General features: G+C 31.2%; 1 protein-coding gene across 4 annotated transcripts in view; it reads right to left on the bottom strand.

The window, feature by feature from the left end:
* ATRNL1 (attractin like 1) overlaps positions 1-19,198 on the bottom strand; it is a 1,155,405-nt gene that overhangs the window by 573,072 nt on the left and 563,135 nt on the right. For all 4 annotated transcript variants that reach the window (XM_074295693.1, XM_074295689.1, XM_074295690.1 and 1 more), the window contains one exon: positions 7,100-7,161. In XM_074295693.1, the coding sequence (XP_074151794.1) occupies positions 7,100-7,161 (62 nt within the window). The remainder of the gene's footprint in view (positions 1-7,099; positions 7,162-19,198) is intronic.

Here is a 19,198-nt window from a genome sequence, read left to right as displayed (position 1 = left end):
CTGAGATGACAATGGCTACCCCTGCTTTTTTGGCTTTACCTGAAGCATAATAGATTCTACTCCAACCTTTTATTTTTACTCTGTATGTATCTCCCTGCTTTAAGTGTGTTTCCTGTAAACAACATATTGTAGGGTTCTGACTTTTGATCCAGTCTGCTATCCACCCCCGTTTAATGGGAGAGTTCATCCCACTCACATTTACAGTTAATTTTAACTGTAATTTTAACTAATTCTGTATTTCCTGCCATCATATTATCCCCTTATTTTGCTTTTTTCCCTTTCCCCCCCTGAATCCCTTCCCCAGTATTTAACTTATGGACCCCACTTGTGATGCGCAGCCCTCTCTTTTTAGTATGGAATATAACATTCCATAAGACAAAAGAACTAGGAATACAACCAAGAATAAACTACCCAGCTATGGTGAGCATTTTCTTTCAAGGAAGATGGACATTCAATGAAATGATGAATTCCATTTATTCCTGATGAAAAAGCCAGAGCTAAACAAAAATTTTCACTTCCAAATATGGGACTCAAGAGAAGCATAAAAGATAAAAAGAACTCTTGAGAACTCTATTTCTCTTATGGTCAAATATAAAGAGTATGTGTATAATTTGATTTTACTTTTATAATATAAAAAATGGAAGTAAAAGTGGAAAGGGGATTGTATCAGAAAAAGGGGAGATAAAAAGAGGAAAATTACATCCACAAAGAGGCAAAGGAAACCTATTATATTTGAGTGAATTAAAGGAGGGGGAGGAATATTGTGTGAATCTTCCTCTCATCAGATTTGGCTCAAAGAGAAAATATTAGACATATTTGGTCTACAGAGAAACTTCTCTCACCTCATTAAAAAAGTGGAAGAGGAAAAGAGAAAAGGAAAAGAGAAGGCTAAATAGAAGGGAATACAGAAAAAAGTAAGGGAAAGTTATAAGAAAGGGGGAGGGACTCAAGGGGGTTTGGAGGAATTCTAAAGAGGGAGAGCTGTGTGAGGCAAGTGGTGCCCATAAATTTAATACTAGGAAGAGAGGTAAGGAGGGAAAGGAAAAGAAAAGTATAATTGGAGGATGATAAAATGGCAGAAAATACAGAATTAGTAGTTTTAACCATAAATGTGAATGCCATAACTTATTCAGTCATTATCCAATTGTTGGGCACAAATAAATGTGATTTTTTTCATGTGAATTTTCCAATTCTTTGCCACCACAAGAAGAGCTGCTATATTTTTATACATGTGGGTTCTTTTCCCTCTTTTATGATTTCTTTGGGATATAGAACTAAAAGACTTCATAGTGAATGTTATTAGTGAAAGTAAAAGGAGTAAAGTGGATGATACGTCAGATAATTGGGATGAAATATTTTTTCAAGTATCAAGTACTTTAAAAGCACTAGTTAACATGCATTTCTATGGCAATTAGACATATTTTTATTATAATAATCAAAGCAGATGACCTAAATATATTTGTTTATTGAATTAATTAGTATGATAGATCTTTGGAGAAAACTGAATGGCGATAGAAAGGATTATATTTTCTTCTCAGCAGTTCAGGGAACCTATGCAAAAATTGACCATATATTGGGACATAAAGATCTCAAAATTAAATGCAGGAAGGCAGAAATAGTAAATGCTTTCTTCTCAGATCACAATGCAATAAAAACTACATTCAACAAGAAGTTAGGGGTAAAAAGGAATTGGAAATTAATAATCTCATCTTAAAGAATGATTAGGTGAAACAGCAAATTACAGAAACAATTGATAATTTCAACCTAAATTAGTTTATTCAATTAAGAACCTAAAAATTTTCCAAACATAATTTACTGTTAGCCTAGGTAGAGTTATTATTATGTGTGTTTGGAAGTAATAGAAGAGCATTTAATTTTAAAATAATTTAATGATAAAATATTTATCATTCAAGATTATATATTCTTGGAAATTCTCAAAGACTGATTTTAAAAGCTAGTTAAAACAATAATTTTAGCAAAATAGTATGATAGAAAGTATTCTTATATATCACAAGCAAAATTCTGTAAGAAAAGATTATTTTAAAAAAAATATCCCATTTAAAGTTATTTTAAATGACTACCTAGGAATACCTACCAAAATAATTTCCAAAGGAAAAGAACCAATATATTTTAAAATGTTTAATAGCAGTTCTATTTGGGGTAGCAAAGCACTAGAAATTACATATAAACAATATTATGAAAAAAAGAAACTTTTTATCCAAATAAAATAAGATTTAAATAATTAGAAAGATATTAATAGTCCATGGATAGTCAGGGTCAACATAATAAAAACCACAATTTTGCCCAAGCTAATTCATATATTTAAGGGCACCACAATTAAATTACCAAAAAAATTTTACTAAAATAGAGAAAATAATAAAAAATTATTTGAAATAAAAACAAAAACCCAAACTCAATAAAATCAAAAGAAATAATGAAAATATTATAAAGGAAGAAGATTTGGCAGAACCAAATTACAAAATGTATTATAAGGCAGTAATGATCATAACTATCTGGTACTGGCTAAGAAACAGAAAGGTAGGTCAAAGGAATAGAGTAGCAGTATAATTTACAGCAGCAGATAAGCATAATATTTGACAAATTTAAAGACAAGATTTGGTGATAATAATTCATTATTTTATAAAATAATTGTGAAAACTGGAAAGCAAAATGGTGGAAATGATGCACGAACTTATTTGTCACACAATTTGCTAATATAAAAATCTAGCTATAAAGAGAGACTTTATAAGGAAATTGAAAAATATGGCGTATACCACATATCAGAGTTATAAATTGGTGAACAAATTGTGAATAAACAAGAGTCAGACAGCAAAGTTAAGTATAAAATGGATAATTTGTATTACATTAAACTTAAAAAGTTTTTTTTATAAATATAGCCAAGATTAGATGGAGAGCAGAAAAGTAGGGGGAAATTTTATATACAGTTTATCAGATCATATCTAAAATATATTAAAATGCTTTGTCAAAAATATAATATAAGTAATTTTCCAATTGACAAATTGTAAAACAATATGAACAGGCAGTTCTCCAATGAAGAAATCCATAAAATATATGATCATATAAAATGCGCTAAATCATTATTGATTAGAGGAACCCAGATTAAAAACAACTTTGAAATATCATTTTGCACCTACTAACCTAGTTAAAATGATAGAGGAGGAAAGTGATGAATCATGGAAAGGTTGTGGGGACAATAATTCATTGTTGATGGAATTGTAAAATTATTTGACTATTTTGGAGAGCAATCTGGAATTATGCCCAAAGAGTTATTAAACTTCTTATGTCCTCTGACCCAGTAATACCACTACTTGATCTATTTTCAAAAATGATCTATTTCCAAAGGAAAAGAACCAATATGTTTTAAAATGTTTAATAGCAGTTCTATTTGGGGTAGCAAAGCACTAGAAATTACAAGGATTAACAAGAGGTAAATGATTGTGATGGAATACCATCATACTATAAAAATGATGAGTTCAATAAATTTTAGGAAAACATAAAAAGACTTGCATGAAATAATGAAAAGCAAAATGAGCAGAACCAAGAGAACAGCATGTAGAGTAGCAGCATTATTGTTTTAAGAATGACTTTGAGTGAATAAGTTGTTTTGTGTATTATACATATCCAATTTAGCTACATAAGATAAATGAAGATATTCTTTGTGTTCAGAAAAAGGAGCGATAAAAAGAAATATACGTAAATATACATGTATAAAATAAAATATATATAAAATAATTTTACACACATAGACCTATTTGTGAAAAGATAACCCTTTCTAGGGCAGGAGAAAAGGAAGAAAAAATAAATTTACATGAAATTTTATTATATATTTGAAAGGAAAAGCAAGTGGTGCATAGCACATTTGCATTTTCATGTATAATGATTTTTAAAAATTGTATTATATTGGGGGCAGCTAGGTGGCACAGTGGATAGAGCACCAGCCCTGGATTCAGGAGGACCTGAGTTCAAATCTGGTCTCAGACACTTAGCACTTCCTACCTGTGTGACCCTGGGAAAGTCACTTAACCCCAGCCTCAAAAAAAAAAAAAAAAAAAAATTGTATTATGTTTTGGAAATTCTTGTTTCATTACATAAATTAAAAATAAAAATTTAAAAATGAAAAAATACTTAAAAATTCAGTTCAGATTGCCTGCTCCTTGGATTGAAATTTATCATGATATATCAAATAATTATAGCATTTGTAAAGTCATAGAAAATAAGAGATATTATTTCAGTCTCATGCTTTTATAACCTAGGACACTGATACTTGAGGTTAGTGATTTATTAGAGGTTATATAGGTAGATCAACTCCAAGTTAGAGTAATCTTTTGCAAGAGTGTTTATGGATACTTTTCAAATGAAGATTGGTGTCAATAAGTTAAATGTTAGGACCCCTGTGGTTTAGGACAATTTTGCCAGTGAAATGTTTTTGTTCTTGGCTGATCTTCTTGTAATGATGGCTTGCTAGAAAGCTTTCATATTTATCTCTACCACTTATAAAAATAGAGTTTACAACAGTACTAGTAATGATGATAGTGTATATTATTGACCTGACAGAATGATGACTCTATTAAGTGTATCTTAATGCCCAGGGACTAGAAGATGAAGGTACTGCTTAATATTTCACTCTTATCAAGTACCTTCATACTAGTATCTATTATTAAAATATTTGAGTAAAACTTTATTCCTATAAATTTGGGGATGTAAAATGTTATTTTTAATTTAACTTTAAATTTCACCATATTTTTCTGCTTTAAAAACTTTCTAATTCAGTGGTGTTATATAGAACATCAACCTCTATGCATTTTAATCCTGAAAAATAAAACAATCTTAAAAACAATTTACATTTCATTTCTTGAAGAAATTTAAATAACAAAAAACCTATCAAATATATTTTGTTCAGTATAACAATTAGAGCATTTTACTTCACTCTATATCTAAAGACAACTGAAATAAACAGAACCATTTCTAAGACAAGGTCCATATTAACATGAAATTTCTTTTACTTAATAAAATAGCTATTGAATTTTTAAAAGCTCACCATTTTAAAAACACAAAGTAAAAAGCTTAAACACATTTATGTAATTTGCATATATATTCAGCTTTGTGAATTTTTATAAGATATCTGAACTTTTTAGAATTGTTGAATCCAACATCATTCTGCAGCAAAGCATAGTTCTACTTTTATACATTAGGAATATTCATTCAATTGTAACTTCCATTAGCATCCACAAATATATTGTAACCCAGCTAGTAGCTTTAAAAGGTTCATTTCTATTCAAAATTGCAAAGATACCAAATGTCCAATGTGTTTTGGATCATTTCTGCAATTGAATCTTTTTAGAAGAAAAATTTGAAATGTAATTAAAATTTTGTACTACTTTAATGTAATGATATTTTGTTCTCTTAATTATTGCTTTCCTTACTAGCATATGTACCATGGGAAAAGGAATATAATGGAGACAGTATGATTAAAACACTCACAAATGAATCTCATGTGGCAGAAATGAATGACAAAATACTTAGTATAAGAAAACCTAATTTCAATTCCCAACTTTGCAAAATCTTGTCACCTTGACTTCTAGGATAAATGTATCTATTTGCTAATTTAGAAAACAGAGTTCGAATACCTTCAGTAATAACAACTATTGTGAGAAAAACATTTTGCAAGCTTTAAAGTTCTATATAAAGGAGTTATTATTTTATATTATAATTATCTGTGTTTGTTTTTCATCACTTTTTACTTTACTAGATTTTAAGGCAAGTACTGAGTATTTATCTGGTACACTATTGACCTGAAGTTAGAGGTTTCTGAGTTAAATGCACAATTCTTTTTTTTTTTTTTTTTTTTTTGCTGAGGCAATTGGGGTTAAGTAACTTGTCCAGGGTCACACAGCTAGGAAGTGTTAAGTGTCTGAGAAGCTATCTCTATCCATATCCATTTGCACACATACACACACACAGACACACCCTTAAATTGAGCTTCTGATTTCCTTGATATAGAGAGCATCATAGAAGAACTTCCTCTACTGATGCAAATCATTGTCTTTAATCTCATTTATATCCTTAGAAAGTTGCCTGGGACATTGTGAATCTTGGTCACCTGGACAGTATATATAAAAAGCAAAAGATAAACACAAATCTTGCTGACTTTGAACTCTTTATTTACTACACCAAACTTGAGAGAGTGGATATTCAATGCATTGTTTTTCCTTGCAGAATGAAAGAAAGGATGCCTAAATCTCTAAGTCTGTGATCTTAAACATACTTTGTGAGAATGAAAGAAGATGGACTTAGGAGCAACATAAAAGTTGTCTTCAAGTAAAGTTGTTAACCTACATCTAAGTACCACTTGATTTTTTCCTGTTGATCCAAGAGAAAAATGAGGAGCAATGGGGTGGAAGTTGTTGAAAGAAAGGGGAAAAGTTTAAAAATCTAATGTCCCAAGCATGAATAGGAAGTAATTGTTCCCTTTTATTTGAAAACCACTCAAAGTCTGGATAGCCACTTCTCAGGTATGTTATAGAGCAGATCCATCTTGCATAAATTGGCCCCTTAGATCCCTTTCACCTCTCAAATTCTGTAATTCTTTTATCTCTGATGTAATAACAAATTTAATATCTCTATATTATAAACTTCTTGAGTGTAGAGATTATATGAAACTATTTTATTTCTGTTTCTACAGAGTCTAACAGTAGAAATTATATAAAATTTTAAATAAATTACTTTGAATTAACTTAGGTATAGCTACTCATAATACTTGAAATAGATAGAGTTTGTGATCATATAAATGAGTTACCTACAAACTTCCTTGGCTAGAGAATCAAAATTTCTGTAAACTCTTTTCTACAAAAAATTTATTCCTCATTATATTTATAGAACTATAAGATCTATAAGATAAAGCATGTTAGAGTTTAAAATTTTCTCTGCTCGATGAGGTGTGCATTTAGGTGAATAAATCTTTTCAAGGTATAAAGTATGATATTTTAAGGTTAAAGAATTTCTAAATGACATAACATATTGACAGAACATAAATCACAATGCAGGCTTAACAAGTCAAAAGTCAGCAAAAGCAATTTACCTGAAGAAGGTGACAAAGAATTGCACAAGATCCATGATAGTATTGTGTTGTGAGAATGCAATCTGTAAATCAAAAGAAAAGCAAGTAAACATAAAGTGTAGTAAATCTTTTCTCTCCCTTTGGTTTCCTAAGATAGTTGAAAATTGGCAATATTTTAAAAAATACTTGATTTCACAATAGGAAGTCCATTTGTATAATGTTATTATGGTTTTAATTTGTATATCACTAATCATATGTGGATCTTTATAAAACATTTGAAACTGATTTTACAGTCTGTACTCTTTGCACATCCTTCACCATCAAACACTGAGAAACCAAGGAGTTTTTCTTCATATAAATAAGAATAAATGAATAAGAGTTTCATTCAAAACTATTAATGGATGAAATATATCCCATCAATTCTTTTTTGTGTAAAAAGATACAATTCTTTCCCCCATCTACTATCTTGGGATAATTTTAGACACAAATTATAAAATCCATTTAAAAGCAAGGGAATAATTTTCAACTAATAAAGATACGCTAAGTGTAGCAATTATCATCCCCATTAATTCTTACATTAAGAAAAATACACACCTTATATGTAACATTCTAAAGAATACAACACTGTTGTACAACTTAAGACTCTCATATAATCTAAAAGAGAGTTTAGATTGGAGAATCAAGCAAGTATTTAAGAGTCACTATGCTTTCTTCAATATGATAGTTTGACTAATATTAATTCATCTATACAAATCATTTTATTACAAATAACTCATTAATCTCTTTTTAGAGACAAAACTTGAAAAAATACATTTTACCTAAAGTTTATACACAATAAGACACTTGGATTCTCAAAAGGGGTATCCCTTGGAGGGAGTGGAGGGAAGGAAGGGAAAAGTTGGAGCAGAAGTGATTGCAAGGGTCAATGTTGAAAAATTACCCATGCATATGTTCTGTCAATAAAAAACTATAATAATAAAAAGGGTATCCGTTTTTCATGATTAAGGATTAAGATGTAAATTAGTAATTATAACATCTAACCTTATTATATGCTTCTTTTTTCCTTTCACAAATCTATTTCCTAGGTCTGTTGTTATTGTTTTTATTTTTCCATGAAGAGGTTGTAAAATTCTTTCTTGATGCTCTTGCTTAAGTTGTTTCATATAGATAATTTTTAAAAAACTTATCTCTAGCTGTTAACATTGTTTCAACCCAACAAAAGGATGGAGTGAAGCAACTTTCTAGTCTAAGACAACTTAGAATATCAAGAAGAAATGTCTCTCTCACAGAGGAGAAAGTAGAGTGCAGTCCAAAAGAAGCAGCTAGACTAGCCAGCAGCAAGCCAGTGCAGGCTTTGAGGGCAACTAAATCAGCATCAGCATCAGCATCATCAACTCTCAGATCTCTTGACCTACACAATGGTAAGGGTACAGAAAACTAAGGAGATTATATGGGACATTTTTCAGGCATTGGGAGCAGGACTCTGTTGCATTGACAGACTGTATTCACAGTGCCAGGATGAGTAGGGACATTGGTATATTAAAGTGTGTAGTCCCCTATGGGACCAGTGATACCAGTCAGCAGTCCAGGACTGAAAATAATGAATGTGATTACTCAAAAAGCAGCTCATGCACTAGAAGAGTAGTGAACATACCTCTTATTAGATCATAAAACCTTAAGAGAATTGAAAATTTACAAATTCCCAGAGTTAGTTCTGAAAACAGCAGTATAAAAAACCTGAAGTTTGGGACAGTGCCTTCTCTACCACAGGAGAAGAGCCCAATTTTAACATGAAATTAAAATTTACCAAATAATCTGGGGAAAAAAAAGAAAAAAAATCTGATCATAGAATGCTACTATTGTGACAGGTAAGATCAAAATAGAAGCTCAGAAAAAGAACAACAATGTCAAAATAAAATAGCTGCATATTAAACATCAAAGACAAATAAGAACTGGTGTCAAGCCCAAAAAGAAGTTCTGATTTTTAAAAATTCAAATAACAGAGACATAAATATAATGTCCAGGCTAGTTCTCTGAAGGATCTTAGGATCAAAGTCTTTGGTCTTCAGGAGGGGAAGTGAAGGAGGCAGGCAAGTTGCCTTGTGGCTTGCCAAAGAGGAATCCTGGACTCTGAAATCCTCTCTCTTCAGTGTGCTGTGTCAGAGAGGCTCTGATCCTTTCTCTCAGCCCCCCAATTCTTGCCTCTGATTACCTCATCACAAAACATTCAGCAAGTGTCAATGCTGAGGAGAGCCCTCACATGACTATATGTTTATAGAACCATTATCACACCTTGAATAGGTAATTAGCCTTAATGGCACCGCTTCTTAGCTTCAAATACACTTTTTCAAAGTTCCAGCGCTCTATACCAAAATATTTGGGAAAAGAAATAAAAATGATACAAAAGAATCATGAAAACAGCTATAACAGCTCAGTTTATAATACATTGTACACAAAAGCAGCAAGAATGTGTGATGATCAACTATGGAAGACTTGGGTCTTCTCAGTAGTTCACTGATCCAAAGCAATCCAATAGACATTGAATAGAAAATGGCATTTAGGATATGATCTAAATGTAAATGTAAATGTAAATCAACAAATTCTAAGTTCATTTCTCTTTTCTCTTTTTTTTTCATTTGTTATGATTTTTCCCTTTTGTTCTGATTTTCTCTCAATCCGATTCATAAAGCAATGTATTTTTAAAAGAAATAAATAAACAAAAATGAAAGGAAAAAAAAAAGATTACATATCAAGAAATTATTCAGGAAATCTGCCCTAATTTTCCAGAATGAAAAAGCAAAATAGAAACTGAAAGAATTCACCAATGACTTCCTAAAAGAGATCCCAAAATGAAAACTCCTAGGAATAGTATCATCAAATTCCAGAGCTCTCAGACCAAGTAGAAAATTATTCAAGTACTAGAATGAAACAATTCAAATAGTGTAAAGCCACAGTCAGGAATACATAAAATTTATATGTATATGATATGTATTAAAGATCAAAGTGCTTTAATTATGATATTCTGGAAGGCAAAGGAGTTAAAATTACACATAAGAATCACCTAAGTAATGAGAGCATAATCTGTTATGGGCCAGAACACTGTACTTTAAAACAAAGATTCTTACAAAGTGTTAAGTCAGTAGAATTGAAAAGACAATGGTTATCTAGTTTAGCTTGGGGATTAATAGTTCTCTAGTTCAGTACATGTACTTACTTAGTACTTAATATAGTTCTTCAAGATTCATACCTGATGTAATTAAAATAAAGCATATAAAGCTGAGACAAACTCAGCCATGGTCAGAGCCAGAGAAGACAAGAGGACTGCAGGCGGGAGCTCAAGTTCTCGGAGCCAAGGAGAGACAGATCCATTCCATCTTCATCAGCCTGGTGGTGGCTGGCCTATCCTGCTGGCTCCCCCAAACTGAGACCAAGGCCCATCTGAATGGCCTCAAGCTAGCCGGGCCCCAGGCAAGGAGGCAATAAAGAATTTGGACTTTGGACTTTAACACCTGGCTTTTCTTGTGGTGATTACTCTACTGAATTGAAGGCTGGTTCAGAGACTTCCAGAAAACCAACAAGAACACTACAATAATCTTTCAGGATGAAAATGGATATTCAAGGAAATAGAGGACTTTCAAACATTTTTAATAAAAAAAAAAATCAGAATTGAACAAAAATCATGATTTTCAAATATAAGACTTAAAGAAAGCATAATAATAAAATTCATATGAAAAAACAAAAAAGTTAACAATATCAAAGGAAACAATGGGAATGCCACTAAATGCCACTAAACCACAGGTAAAATTATGCTAATTTCCTATTTAATAAATTCTAAAGAAAATCTATTGCCTACAGCATCATATACAAAATGGTCCATTTTGCATTCAAAGTCCTTTATAATCTAATCCCCATCCCCAATCTTTCCAGTCCTCAAAAGCATTACTACTTCTAGATACTGCTAATTTTAGTAACATTCTCCTCATTATTGCACAAAAAAAGTCTTGACATTTTCTCTGGCTGTACCCTATATCCTCCTCTCCACTTATTGGCATCCCTGACTTCCTTTAAGTACCAACAAAAATACTATCTTTAAACTGAAGTCTTTCCTAACTTCTCAATTCTAGTCCTTTCTTTCTATTAATAAATTCCAATTTTCACAAATCTAGTTTTTGTTTCTTTGTAATTTTCCTCATTATGTCATTTTATAAATCAATGGATACATTCAGTTAGGTTAGATATGGCTTATTATAAATTCTCCTTAAAAAGGAGAAAAAATTTATATAATACTGGATTTTATTATGGAACATCAGGGGCAGCTGGTGAATATCTATAATCCTTTTCAATAACCTTTGCAATTATTTAAAACATATTGATAACACATAAAGAAAGCATATTTCCACCAAAGATATAAAGCACAGGATTCAAAGAACAGGAAGCAAGGTTTTGTTGCAATACTATATGATGGATACTTAACCAATCTGCATTATTAATGTAATCTGCATAAAGTATAATGAAACATTCTATGCTGGAGAGCATCATGGATTTGTAATGAGATATTGGGTTCCAATCTTAGTAACCTTAGGCAAGCCATGTTAGCTCTCTGAGATTCAGATTCTTCATCTACACAAGGAAAAGATTGAACCTGGTATTCTCTAAGTGGCTTTCCAGCTTTGAATCAACAATTCTCTGATACATAAACACTCATATATATTTAAAAATATATATATATTATATATATGGAATACCTTAAGTGTATATGTGTGTGTGGTCTGTGTGTGTGTGTATGTGTGTGCGCGTATGGAATACCTTAAGTTTCTTAGAACTTAATACTTTAAGTTCCTTTTACCAAAAGCAAAAGATTAGAAGATGAAAGGATTTTAAATGTATCTTTGTCTATTTTGAACAATTCTTGTCCAAATAAATGTATGGTTTGGAAAAACAAGTACCTAATAATATTCTTTCTTCACTAAAAATTTCTAAATTGGCATAAAAAATAAGTTTATCCTTAGGTTCCAAGTCCATAATAATTTAAAGTTCTATTTTGAAAAAAAAAAAATATATATATATATATATGTATATATATATATATATATATATATATATATATATATATATATATATATATATATATATATATATTTGCTTATCTAGAGAATGTTTTAAATAAATCTTCAAGTTCTCTGTCCTGGAAAACAATTTCCCAAAATCTCATTAGCAGATGAAAAAGAAACAAAAGCATTAGCCCCACAAATACAAAACATTTGTATTGATAAAAAAATTCTCAAAATGTATTTAATATTTAAAATAGCTATTTCACTTTTTAGAACATTTGTCAGAATATAATATTTCAAGAGACCTACCTATTCACAAACAGAGACAAAACACAAACAATTTTCAATAGATTTCCTAAGTGACGCCATTAAAAAGCTATTTGTCAGGGAAGGCTTTACATTTTGCATTCCTGCAATTATTTTCACTTAAAGTGTCAGCATTTGTAGAAAATGTCCCTTGTTTCAGAAACAATTATTGTCAAGGAAAACTATGGCAATCAATAAACTACAGTTCTTCTGATTATAACTGAGGGAAATATAAGATAATTTCTATTCCACCAAAGGTCAATACCTTCATTCTTCTTTTCCTACATCATATCATACAAAATGCCTCTATTTCTGTTGAATACATTTTAGATAGCAATAAGCTCTCAAAGGTACCATCTACACATATTCACAATGGGGAGGAGAACAATTTTTAACGGATATAATCATGATGGAATATGCATTTCATCAGCTAGCATAAACCATGGAATTAAAATATAAGGAAAGTGATGGCTTGATAATATACATTATTTGCAGAGATTCATTAGTAATAGCACTCATCACATGCAGTGACCTCAATCAGAAATTATTTTTGTCAGAAGTTCAGGAATAGTACTTTGTGTGGATGACATTATCTAGTTATGTTTTACTTAACATTGCAGTTTGTATATCTCTACTCTATAAGCCCAATATATTCATTATACCCTTTTAATAGACTATAAGCTGTATGAGGGCAAGGGATGTTTTATATATCATTCCGGCTCCTAGAAAAATTAACATAGAACTCTGTATAGAATAAGCAATTAATGTTTATTGAATTGAATGGAATATAACTTATAGAAAGCTGAAGTACTTTAGATTCTCATCTCTTTTATGGAGAAGAAATAACAAATGCCTAGGACAAAAGTATTCTCTCTTGGATGGCAAGGGTCATATGACTACATTTAATCAAATATGCACTATACATTATTTGTAGTCAGAAATGTCCTAGAACTGGGTCCCTTTGTGAACACTTTTCACTACTAACTAGGAATTATTATGAACATATTATTCACAAGTTCAGCCAAATCAAAATATACTGATGCTGTGTATGTACACAAAGAATTCTTACATTAATTTAGCAAATAGATGCCTAAATTATAATCTGTTTAGAGTTATAATTAAAAGCAACTCTTTTCCAAATAGATATATCATAAGGGTAGAGAATTACCTAAACATATTTGTCCCATAAAAGAAAAATTATAGGTAACAAAAAATTTTGGGTTTAATATAAGACAAAATTTAAGATATCAAGGTGATCTTTGAATTGTCCTTATGTAAACTAAGTTAATCATCACTTTTTCTCTCTTTTTTTTTTTCCCATTAAGACTATTGTTCAGTTAGGTAGTTAGGTGATTCAGTGGGTGGAGTGCTGGACTTAGAATTATGAAGACCTGAATCCAGCCCTGAACACTTACTTGTGAGAACATAGGCAAGAAATTTAATCTCTTTTTATCTGAGTTCCCTCAGTTGTAAAATGGCATAATAATAGCACTTACTTCCTAAAGTTCTTATGAGGAACAAATGAGATATTTGTAGAGTATTTGGCACAATGATTGATCCACAGTTGGTCACATATAGAAATTACTCTTAATAATATTTAATTTTTTTTCATTTTTGGGCCTTTTGGTCATTGATATCTCCAAAAGAACATATTTTTGTGCTCTCATCTCTATCTACTGACTTACTTAATCTTTTTCAATTTTCAGAGAAAATTCCATCTTCTTCAGGAAGCTATTTCTGATACACCTATAACCCCCCTTTTTCTAGGGACCTCCCTCTGTTGATTATTTCCAACTTATCTTGTATCCTATTTATTTATACATAGTTGTTTGCTTGTTGTGCCTTCCATTAGACTCTGAGTGGTCTTGTGTTTTAATTTGTATACCCAGGGGTTTGCACAGTATGTGGCACATTTTATAAATGGTCATTGATTGAATGACTGATGAAGGGGAAGAATGGCCAAAAGGAGCTAGATTAAGTGTCATGTATATTTGTATTACAAATGAAGGAAAAATGAAGCTTTATATGATCTTGTAATTTAAAGCCACATCTACATGTCCTTTTAAAAAAGGGTTAATAGGTGATGCAGTGGATAAAGTGATAGGCCGAGATTCAGAAAGATCAGACTTCAAATCCAGCCTAAGACACTTATTAACTGGATAACTTCAGTTAAGTCACTTAACTCTGTTTTAACAGTTTCCTTATCTGTAAAATGAGAAAAAAGAGGCAAACTACTTCATTATTTTTGTTTGCATCTTGAAGGGTCAGACACAACTAAATGACAATAAACATGTACCTTTCTTCTTTATTTTATCTTTTTAAAGTATAGGTTTAGTACTTATATTAATGATGTTTAACAGGACACTGTCAATAAGAGTACAAGCCTCAGAAAATTCTTACTAAGTTCTGCTTATTCCCCAAAAAGTACCAAGTAAGGCCTTTCCAGAATTAGTTTATGATGAAGAATGAAAGGTACTGATTATTCAGAATCCACTGTTTCTAATCCTCTCACTCAATATAAAAGCAACAACAATGTCAAACTTTTGATTGGCTACAGAGCTAAGAATTAGCTTTATTCATGCAAATGAATTCCTTTAATGCAATTTAGGCCCTTTCTCTGGTGTATGGGGAGGAAATCTGTGGGATAAGGTCTCCAGTCTTGAGCTAGTAAGTTAGTTAATAAGCATTTATTAAGTGCTTGCAGTGTACTAAGCACTGTGTCAAGTGCTAAGGACATAAAGAAAAGAAAAGCACTGCTCCTGCCCTCAAGAAGCTCACAATCTAATGGAGAAAGAACAAGCAAACAAAAATGTAAGAAACAAGCTATCTAAGATCAATAGGGAATAATTAAAACATAGAAGGCACAATATTTAGAGGTTGAGAAAAACTTCCATTAATGTTAGGGGACTTAAAGGAAAGAGGAGACAGAGAGAAGGAATGAGAATATTCCAACCATGTCATAAAACCAGAAGTGATCAGAGTATAGTGAAACTTAGGAATATGAAGTAGAAATGATGAATACATTTAAGAGGTTAAATTGAGTAGAGTGCCTGAACAACTATGGAAAATGTTTGCATAACAACAAGAACATTCCCAAGGGGAAAAAAAAAAAAAAAGCAAGAAATCAAAACTGCTATCTGATGAGGCTGTATAGTTAGCTAAAGAAAGCAAAAAGTAAAGGAAAATGGGAAACATGTACCCAACTTAAAGCAAAATTCCAGAAAACAACAAGAACAGATAAGGTTTTCTTAAAGGAACAATTCAAAGAAATAGAAGAAATCAGCAGAATGAAAAAGACAAAAAATCTTTTTTTAAAAAATTAAAAATGTCAAGGGAACATTTTAACTAAAAATGATGAAACTAGTAAATACTTAAAGAAATTAATTCAGACTGTTTAGTTTAAGGTCAAATAGTGAACATGAAGCTTAATACTTTGGGCACTTAATGAAAAGACAAGTCTCAGTTGAATAAATCCTAATTTTGGGAATTATGGAAGATGAAAAGAAAAGAACATAACAGATGATGTAATGCATAGATAGAATTATGGAAGCAATGAACATAAGCTTCAAGAGACTACAGAAAATAATGGAGCATAGAAGAACCTGGTGTACCATGATCCATGGGGTCACAAAGAACTGGACATGACTAAATTGATGTGGGTGTAGCCGCCTTTGAGATTCCTTGTCTGATCTTCAACTTCCTTTGGGTCTGATCTTTGACTACAAGATCTGGTCAAGCCAGTTTTGGGCTGTACTCAGCCCCCACCAGATCTGAGCTGGCTTGGGTTTTCAGCTCCCATTCTAATGATCTGCTCAGGCAACCCGACCCCCACCTGGTGGGTTCTGGCTATCCAAGAATCAACCTGGGCTCCACCCATATGCCCCTTCAAGGAGATAAAAACAGCCAAGGTGGAATCATCCTTTGGCAGAGAGTTGAAAGATGCCAGCAAAGATGCTTTGCATCAGAGACTCTCTGTCCTGCCGCTTTTGGTGTCTTCCTCTATCTAATGCCTTTTACTAACTAGTCTTTAACCTTGCTTCCAACCTTGCAATAAATTTCTTTTTACCAATCTAGGTTTTCGGGCCTGTAAATTCATTTGCAGGGGACTCTTGCCACCACTAGGCCTGATTTAACTTTGTATCCTTGCGCCGAATCCTAGGGGATTGCAGGGGAGCTCCATGTGACTCCCTGTACCCCAATCCTGCCACTAGACCTCAATTAATCCTATTGAGGTATATATCTCATCATTAGGTATTTACCTCATCAAAATGACTGAACAACGACAAGATGAAGATTATTCATTTTAGGTATAATTCTTTCTGCCTTTTATTTGGTCAGAAACTTTCCCCTTATTTATACACCTGAAAGGTTCCCCCCCCCCCATAATCTTTTAATTTTTTTATATAAATCTGTAAGTCTAAAATATGTATATGATGTAAGATGTTAATCTATTTCCATTTGCTTCATAACTGCTTTCCAGTTCCCTCCATTCTATTTTTTCTGTTCATTTTTATTCTCTTTCTCTCCTTCAATTTTCTTATGGGTAGCAAGGATTTCTATGCCCAAATGAATGTGTGTGTGTGTGTGTGTGTGTGTATATATATATATATATATATATATATATATATATATATATATATATATATATATATATATATATATATATATATATATTCTTCCCTCTTTGAATTAGTTTAGATGAGAATAAGATTCAATCATTGTCCACTTTCCCCCATTTTCTTCTCCCTTGTTAAAACTTTCTTTACATGCCTTTTTTTATGTCAAATGATTTACCTCATTCTTCCTATCCCTCTCCACTTTTCCAAGTAAATTCCTTTTTCTCTGCTTTTTTTTTTTTTTTCTTTTGAGATCATCTGAACAAAACAGACTCACAAAGAAGCTCTAAGTATACTCATTATAACTGCCCAAATAATGAAAAAGTTCTTGGGGGCTATAGGAAACGTCTTCCAATTTGTGAATACAAATAATTACATCTTCTTAAATTTCTCCTGATTTCTAACTTATTTTGACCTCTTAAAATTTCTTTCTTGAATCTTATGTTTGAATGTCAAATTTTCTATGCTGTTTTGATTTTTTCATCAAGAATGTATGGAAGTCCTCTAAATAAATCTCTCTCTCTCTCTCTTTTTTTTTTTTTTTTTTTTGCTTTGAAGGATTATTCTTCAATATTTTGGGGTAGGTAATTCTTAGTTATTATACTATCTCCTTTACCTTCAACAATATCAATATCTAAGACTTTCTTTTATTTTTAGTGTTTTGTTTAGTGCTAAATATGCTAGGAGACTGGCTGTGGCTCACTTGTATTTGAATTGTTTCTTTATAAAATCTGTTTACAGTAATTTCTCCTTAACCTGGGAACTTTGAGATTTGGCTATAATATTTCCAAGCGTTTTGAATTGGGAATATCTTTCATCAGGTGTTTGATATTAGATTTTTAAAAATTGCTATTTCCCTCTGGTTCAAATAAATACAGTCAGTTTTCCTTGATAATTTCTTGAAATATATTTTTTCTTTTTTTTTTTTTCAATTTTAAAGGCATGGCTTTCAGGGAATTCAATAATGCTTATATTATCCCTCCTTTTCCATTTTCAAGTGTTAACCAATGAGATATTTCAAATTTTCTTTTAAAAAACTATCGACTTTATTTTATTACTTCTTGATTCACTTTAAGTCATAAGTTTCCACTTGCCTAATTCTACTTTTTAACAAATTATTTTCTTCACTTTGGCTTTTCTTTTTCCATTTGGCAAATTATGTTTTTTGAAGATTTTTTCTGGGGTTTTTTGTGCCTCTTTCAGAAAAAATGTTAATTCTCTTTTCACAATTTTCTTTATTCCTGTCATTTTTTCCATTTTCTTCTACCATTCTTATTTAATTTTAAAAATAATTTTTGCTCTTTTTTTTAAATCTTTTTTTCTAGTAATTTTTGTTGGCTTTATATCCAATCTGCATTTTTTCTCTGTGAGGTTTTGCTTACGATCACTGATGGTCACAGAGCTGGCAAATAAAAAGGAAGATTCATAAATTTGGGTGCTTTTTTGTTTGTTTGTTTTGTTTTGTTTTTAATTCTAAATCCAGTCCTAATCATTGGATTATATTGCTTCTTCACTTTCTTGGGTTTAAATATTCAACCTTCATTTTATAGAAAAATTATTGATAATTCAAGACATTTTGAAAATTAAAAGGGAATAATAACCTTTTAACTTTGCACACAGTGCCTTGCTGTGCCATGATGTTTTGAAAATTATACATATCTTTGAAATGTGCAGTCTGTTCATTACTTCCATTAGCATTCTTTTGTCAGAAACAATAGTTAATATATCTGATGAGTTTGATTTCAAAATAAAAAATTATCATGTCTATTAAACAAAAGAAACATTCAGATGTTCTTTTTATTCTAAAAACAAAATTTCCCACTGAACTAGTGAGGACAGCAAGGAATTTGAATGATGGTGATTTTTTTCTTTTGCAAATAAAATAATTATGCTTCCTTATATAGAGGAAATCTCTAAGGTCAGTGGAAAGAACAGTTAGGCTTATTTAACATAATTGCCAGCTTAAGTACAGTGACACTCACTTTGACTATTACTTTATATAAGTAAAATCACAAGGCACTTTAACAGTGACAAAAAAAAAATAATTGCTATATGAAGTTTCTTGTGGATTTTCAGAAAAAGACAAAATGCCTTAGAAGACTGGGGGGGGGGGAGACTGTGAAGATTCAAAGTTTAAAGCAAAAAAC

The sequence above is a fragment of the Sminthopsis crassicaudata genome, chromosome 2 (genome assembly GCF_048593235.1).
Source record: "Sminthopsis crassicaudata isolate SCR6 chromosome 2, ASM4859323v1, whole genome shotgun sequence".
NCBI classification, from domain to species: Eukaryota; Metazoa; Chordata; class Mammalia; order Dasyuromorphia; family Dasyuridae; genus Sminthopsis; species Sminthopsis crassicaudata.
This window is presented reverse-complemented; position numbering and strand designations above follow the sequence as displayed.